Source organism: Galendromus occidentalis, unplaced genomic scaffold, assembly GCF_000255335.2.
Source record: "Galendromus occidentalis unplaced genomic scaffold, Mocc_1.1 scf7180000076999, whole genome shotgun sequence".
In the NCBI taxonomy this organism is placed as follows: Eukaryota; Metazoa; Arthropoda; class Arachnida; order Mesostigmata; family Phytoseiidae; genus Galendromus; species Galendromus occidentalis.
Window position 1 is genome coordinate 215 of NW_003804988.1, and position 7,670 is coordinate 7,884.

General features: G+C 51.7%; 1 protein-coding gene across 1 annotated transcript; it reads left to right on the plus strand.

Moving 5' to 3' along the window:
* Positions 1–1,220: 1,220 nt before the first annotated feature.
* Positions 1,221–6,212, plus strand: LOC100908544 (uncharacterized). The gene has a single exon (XM_003740530.1). It carries the CDS (start codon positions 1,221–1,223, stop codon positions 6,210–6,212), a length of 4,992 nt encoding a protein of 1,663 aa, XP_003740578.1.
* The last annotated feature ends 1,458 nt before the right edge of the window (positions 6,213–7,670 follow it).

Sequence of the window (7,670 nt, forward strand, 5' to 3'; positions counted from 1 at the left end):
CTGTGCAGCCAGTTGGTAAGGGCCAGAGAGCTGATAACGTGTTGAAGGTCAAGATTCGTAGCTCTGGTCAGGAGTAGAAGAGCAGCCCGTTCAGGAATACACAGAGATGCGATCTCACGAGAGGGAGATACCACAGTGAATTTTATTCGAAATCTTAGGTCTTTTATACCTAGGCAGGAGTCTAAGCTCCTCCTTACATGTCCTGATCCGTACATACATATACATAGGATAAGGCTGTCGCGGAATCAGAAGTGAATGATGTATTAAGGGATCATAGATAGTCATGGAGTCCGGTTTCCCGGCACCAATTCAAATAAAGGAGAGAGCTCCCGCCGTCAGAGAGGGCACCGAAGCGCCGTCCGCTCTGGATCAACACAGAGACAGTGGTCAACGACCGATCTCTCCAGACGGGTCGCCGGTACAGCCGCGCGGAGATCTCGAAATTCAGGAAAGGAGCGAGTTGTCAATCTCTGTTTCCCCAGCGCTCCGGCCCCAGGGTGCAACCCCGGGTCTCGGTACATAACATTCGGTGTCAGAAAGTGGTTTCCGAATTCAGTTCGGGATTGTCAACGTCCGGGACTCCCCGCTCGTGACCGAGTTTCCAAAGCCCGATCGAAGCCAGTGCCTGTGAAAAACGCTCCGATCTCTCGACATAGCGGTTCCGAGGAGTATCGCCAGCCGACAGCGCCGACAACTGCGCGAATTCCCTAGTTCACCCCAGTTCTTCTTCGTCACTCCGGACACCCGTGAACCAGTCGTTAAAAATGGGAAATGAGGATTGCGAGGAACTCCCGGAGCAGGCATATACCCCATCGGCGGAAGAAACACGAACCTTCAATCTCAACTATAAGCAACGCTCGACACTCCGGACAAACCTAACGAAGACGATCAAGGCCGCCGAAGAGTTCTCGGCAAAGTATGTGCCTGGCGAGGGCTCGCGCAAGGAGGCACTCAAATACATCACGAAAATAGAAGAACTTCAGGAAGAAGTCTCCGAGCTCGACAAAATCCTACTACCGCTGACTTCGGCGTGTCAGCCGACCCGATTCGAGTTGTCGGTGGAAAACGCTCTCCGATACCGTCAATCGACCTAATCAATCATGGTGGAACTCCGAGATTTCGTGGAAAGAGCGTCAAGGGCCTGCGGCATGACTGCGAATTCAGGGGACACGTCCCAAACTTCAGTCGAGTCAGCCGTCGCGGGAAATCATCAACCTACAATGCTGGTCACCCATGCTCCGAGGGTCTCGGACATCCCTAGATTCAGCGGCGACGTGAGAAGATATCGGGACTGGTGGCAACATTTCGAATTTCTGGTTGACTCGAAGTCACTTCCATTGACCGAAAAATTCAGACTGCTGAAACTCTCAGTCACCGGCCAAGCAGCTCTAGCCATAGCGGATCTCAAACTCATTGAATCCAGCTACGAGGTCGCGAAGCAAACCCTGAAGGATCGTTTCGGCAAAGTGAGGGATGCCAACTCCGAGCATGTGCTGGCAATCATGAAGATCTGCGGCCAGAAGGATCCACAGCGACACGATAAGTTATTGTATTTCGCCACTCAGATCTCGATGAATATCAAAGCGCTTATCGCCCTAGGTAGTTCGTACGGGACGTTGTCAACGACTATCTTTCCGGTTATCCTCGAAGCATTACCCCAGTGGCGGAGAGAGCAGTTTTCCCTATGGGTCAGGGACCATCATTCCGAGGACGAATCGAGAGAGTGCGACCTGGAAAAAATGATGAAGTTTTTGGAACGAATCGCGGACGCCGAAAGGGAATCGGTGGGGTTCGATAAATCGGACTCCAAACCCTCGCGTTTCAGCGGTAAGAGGGAGTCGAGTCAACCCAAAATCAAATTTCCTCCCAATGGCGACCGTCGTAACAAGTTCGATCGTTCGTTATCGAGCAATCAGGGGGATGCGAGTTTTCTATCCCAACCTCAGAGCTTTGAATCGACGGCCTTCGCGACTGGTCACTCGGCTGCCGTGGACCACTCATGCATTTTCTGTGGCGAGAATCATATCAGCTTCAAGTGTAGGAAGGCCTTCACGGTGGATGAGCGATTGGCGATGGTGGCGCAGAATAAAGCGTGCTCGAAATGCTTGCGTCGAAATCACTCGGCTGAGCGATGCAAATTTCGTCTCCCGAAGTGTCCAGGCTGCGAGAAACGCCACTATTTCGTTATGTGTGACAAACCGCGGAACGCAGGGTCGGGTTCTCATTCGGCGATGCACTTTGCTGGGATCAGCGAGAGAACCAGGTCTAAACAGACGGAGGTCCTTCTGACCGGTCATGTAGAGGCTAAGAATCGGGAGAACTCGGCCATTTGCAGAATATTAATTGATCCGGGCAGCCAGAGGTCATATTGCTCTGAGTCTCTGGTTGAAAGGCTCAAATCAACGAAGGTCGGCACCGAATGGCTCAGACTATTGACTATCGGGGGCGCGATCTCAGAGATTCAGGAATACGATATCCATGTCATTTCGCTGAAGAGTCGTTTCTCGGACGCGCGGATCGAAGTGCGCTTCACCGTATTGGCGGAAACTTCCAAGGGTACCCTCCCGGTCATCCAAAACTCGCTCGGACTATTTCCGGTCGCGGATTCCGAGGATCCTTCGTTCCCGAGGACGATCGAGGTGGTTCTGGGCGCGAACGCCATTCCATCCCTCAAGCAAAAAATTTCGCACGAGTTTAAAGATATGGTAGCGGTCGATACCATCTTCGGGTGGTTTTTCAATGGACTCGACTCGGTCGACGATTCGTCGGCGATTTCTACGGCTCTTCTGGCCCTACACTCCGCCGAAAAGTATCCAATTCTGAACAACGCGAAGCGGGGTGCAGAATTACCGGTTGGGCTCGAACAACAGATCGATTTCCTCTGGGACATGGAACGGCTCGGCCTGACCATGGAGAAAGACGACGACGAAACTGAGGGACAGCTTGAACGTTTCGTAGAGGAGACAATTGAGAAGAGGCCAGACGGAGGCTATACTGTTTCTCTCCCCTTCAGGGAGAATGTCGGCTCCTTAGGTGATAATGAGAAGCTGGCTCGTAGCTGCCTTTCTCATTTCTTGAAATCTAATCGGGAAAATCAAAAGTTGATCATCGCCGTCGACAACGAAATTAAAGACTGCATCACGTCGGGTTTCGCCGAGCCAGCCCCGCAGCGCACAGAAGGGCAACCAGCTCACTATCTCCCGATTATGGCCGTGGCAAAAAAGTCGAGCTTAGCCAAACCCGAACTCCCGAAAATCAGAGTGGTCAAAAACGCAGCGGCCCGAAGTCGGGACGAAGCATCTCTTAATGATGTTCTTCACTGCGGACCGAGTTTACTTCCTGAGATTCTCAAGGTTCTGATCTTCTTCCGCTCGCACAAAATCGCCATCGTGTCAGATATTCAGAAAGCGTTCTTGCAGTTTCAGATAAATCCGAAGCATCGTACCTTCCTGAGATTCTTTTGGCCGATCGGGATAGGGGAAAACCCTAACGCTCCCGTGAGGGAGTTCTGGGGAAGATCATTGGAATTCGGCCTGGTTTGTTCTCCATTTTTGCATTGCGCGGGCTTGAGATACCATCTCGACTCTGAGATCAGGAACCGCCCCGAGGATGCGGATTGGCTTCAAGAAGTCAGGAACTCGTTCTATATGGACGACATTTTCTCCGGGGCGTCTGACGTTCTTGAGGGCAAGCACCGAGTTGAAACTCTATCCCAGGTATTCGCGAATGGGAAATTCCCTCTCATGAAATGGGCAACCAATTCGGCGACTCTGGGTACGTTCATGAGGGACCAATTCCCGGAAGCTCAGGTGACTTTCCAAGACAGTAATTTCAAGATGCTGGGTATCCTCTGGGATCAACCTCAGGATAAAATCGGAGTATTCGTGGACAACGCGTTGACACAACTCCGAGTCGAGCCTCCTACGAAAATGTCAGTCCTCCGAGGTCTTTCTCATATTTTTGATCCGCTGGGCGTCGTAGTTCCGATTTCCATAAACTTCAAGATCCTCCTCCAGACACTGTGGAGCGAGAGAAGAGATTGGAAGGAAGAGCTTTCGGGCGAAAATCTCCAGGCTTTCCAATTGTTCCGTGATCAGCTCGAACAGGCAGGATCCATCCGCGTCGACAGGCTGGTTTCTTCTCATCAGGGGATCGTCCGCCGGGAACTGCACGTTTTCTCCGATGCTAGTCTCCTCAGCTACGGAGCAGTCGTGTATTTAAAGGAATTCATGGAGGACCGCCGCGCTCGGGTTACTTTCATGATGGCAAAGGCTAGGGTGAAACCGCTCAAGGGCTGTTGGAACATCCATCGATTGGAGCTGCAGGCAGCCGTTGTAGGAGTCAGAATTCACGATAAGATCGTGCAGGCTTTCAGATCGTCGATAGACGAATCTATTTTCCACTGCGATAACGCGTCGGTTCTCGGGTGGGTCCGGGGCGATAGTGACCGTTGGAAGGTCTTCGTTCAGAATCGCGTTAAAGAATTGCACGCGTCGTCCAGGGCATCCAACTGGCGCTACGTTCCATCGGAACTCAATCCGGCTGACGTCCTCAGCCGGGGGAAGCCGCTTACGAATCCCGCAGATTTGCAATTCTGGATGAAAGGTCCTCCTTGGTTATCGCGAACCGAGGAAATGAATTTCGAACATATACTCAAGAGCAATCCTTCGGAGGAACTGTCCGAGGAAAGAAAGAATTCCCCGATCTCAAATGTCTTAGGCGCGGAGCGCTGCTCTTCGTGGACAAGTTTCATTAAGAGAGCGGCCTTTGCCGCCCGATTCATCCGGCGATGCCGGAAAGCCCAGGTCGAGTATGCTTCTCCATATGTCTCCTCGGAGGAATTCGCGGAGACCGTCATATTCGTCTTCAGGGCAGTTCAGCGAGTCCATTTCAGCAGCGAACTCAGGGAGGGTCTCCAAAAAATCGCTAAGTCCAGCAAACTCTTCCAACTCCGCCCATTCCTCGACGAAAACTTAGTCATTCGATGTCGCACTCGGCTCGAAAGAGCCAACGAGTGGACCTTTGAGCAGAAGTATCCGATTATTCTTCCGAACTCGGATCCGTCCGTCTGGCTCTACGTCAATTGGATACATGCCGTCAAATGCATACATTCAGGCGGAGTCAACGCGATCCTCCACCATCTCAGGTCGATGGTTTTCGTTCTCGGAGCGAGGCGCGTTGCAAAGAGAGTAATCAACCAATGCAAAGTCTGCCTCAAATTCAACGCAAAGAGAGCAGCGGAGGTCCCACCCCCACTCCCAGACTTTCGCACCGGGATAGGATCCGCATTTTGCTCCGTGGGAGTCGACTTCGCAGGGCCTCTGTACGTTCGCAACGATGCCGGCGTCAAGTCGAAAAGTTACATCTGTCTATTCGTCTGCAGTTCCTCGCGCGCAGTACATCTCGAACTTGTCCCGGATCTCACATGCTATGAATTCCTCTTGGCATTAAGGAGATTCTTCAATAGATTTCCGTTTGTCTCGAGGATTGTGTCGGACAATGCCCTAACTTTCAAACGCGCCGACAAAGAACTCGCTCTCATCAGGCAATACGTCAAATCAGGTGATGGTCAGGCAATCCTCGCTAAGTTCGACGTCCGATGGGAATTCGCCGCAGAGCGTTCCCCTTGGCAACAGGGCTGGGTCGAACGTTTAGTGCAATGCGTCAAGCGTCCACTCCGGAAGATCCTCGGAACGAATGTTCCCCGTTTCCGAGATTTGGCCACGACGCTGACTGATATAGAGAGCATGATCAATCAAAGGCCCCTCACGTATGTGCCGTCAGAGGTGGACGAGCCTAGGGCCCTCACTCCGTTCGACCTCATCTTCGGAAATTCAGCTAAGGTCACTCTTCCGAGAAATTCCGCCCCACCAAGGTCTCCTGAAGACGCGGGCGCAGTAATTTTTCAGGAGAGGTGGCGACGCCAACAATCAATTCTAGGTCTGTTTTGGAAACGCTTCGTGAAGGAATACCTTCAATATCTGCGGAGTCTACATTTTTCGAAACCAATTGAGACTAGGGTCCCGAAGGTTGGAGATCTCTGTTTACTGGAGGACTCGAGTCCTTCGAGAGCTCATTGGCCGCTCTGCCGCGTCACAGCTCTCGTCGGAGGCAAGCGCACGGATCTGCGGCAAAGAACATGTTTTGTCAAATTCGCGGACGGCCGAGTTCTCAGGCGATCAATTCAAAATTTATTTCCCCTCGAAGTTTAAAAGAAGACCCGAGCCTGACAATCGCAATGATATGGATAGGCAGCGGATTGTCCGATCTACAACACGACGAACTAGTTAAGTCTGCCCTCATCCCACTTGTTCGTTCACGTCGATATTAGCTATGAAATTGTTATTCAAGTTAGCAGAGGGAATTCAGGATTCAGGATCTGGTGAATCGTAGTTGTATCCCATGGGGCTACCCCGGGGAGAATGTCGCGGAATCAGAAGTGAATGATGTATTAAGGGATCATAGATAGTCATGGAGTCCGGTTTCCCGGCACCAATTCAAATAAAGGAGAGAGCTCCCGCCGTCAGAGAGGGCACCGAAGCGCCGTCCGCTCTGGATCAACACAGAGACAGTGGTCAACGACCGATCTCTCCAGACGGGTCGCCGGTACAGCCGCGCGGAGATCTCGAAATTCAGGAAAGGAGCGAGTTGTCAATCTCTGTTTCCCCAGCGCTCCGGCCCCAGGGTGCAACCCCGGGTCTCGGTACATAACAAAGGCTACCCTGGTCTATCATAAGTAGCGTCCTAGAATGCTATTGGGTGTACCTAGCATGTGGGGTGCTAGCCCAATTTCGTACTACCTCAAGGGTATCATGCTAGAGTCGTAACTTCGGGGTATAACCCCGGTGACTCACGTATTTTACTACCGTCACGGGTATATGGCCCCGTGGGTTTGTATGAGTCATAGTCCTAGTACGGAACGAGGACTAGTGGTTTCCAGTTTCTACCTAAACCTCAACAGGGGGAATAGTCCTGAGGGTAGCGCAGGTTTTCGGTCTTGATCCTCCTGAGTTCATTCGATCCCAGGATCCATGGTCGGGAGCTATGTGAAAAACGCAGCCCACGATTCTGGAGCTCGACTGTGTGCCTGAGCCTAGGGGAGTCTTCTTTACGAATCGACTTCTCCGAGATCATGGTTTCTTCGCGCCAACTGCGCCAACACCATGACTATCAGTCAGTACACATCGAGAGCGTTTTATGGCATGATCTACCCTAAACTTTGATTTTCGGTGAAAACACTTCGTCTGACTTCGGGAGGAGTCAATATAACTCGAGCATTTTATTTCAAACGGGGTGGAAAAGAAACGATTTCATGGAGCGCATGGGTTGGATACCATGTCCTGGTCTGAATGGATCGCGAATGACGTCTGCTGTCGTCAATCTGTAACTCAGTCGAACACAGATTGAGCTCTTCGCAAGATAACTCTCTGTTCGAACCTGGTATCGCTTAGGCGGTTAGCATTCGGGGCATTCGTCATTGTTGCGTATGAGAACAATCGTTCCACTTCAGCGCTTGATGGGGGCTGCGTGTTGAATTCTCGGAAAATGGACGCGATCGTCGGATATTTTTCCAGCATTACGAGAGCCGTGTCCGCATCGTCCAGATACTGCTGCATGATTTCCTGCGCAGCATCTCTTCTCTGTGATGCCGGTGAAGAGGCCGTGGTATG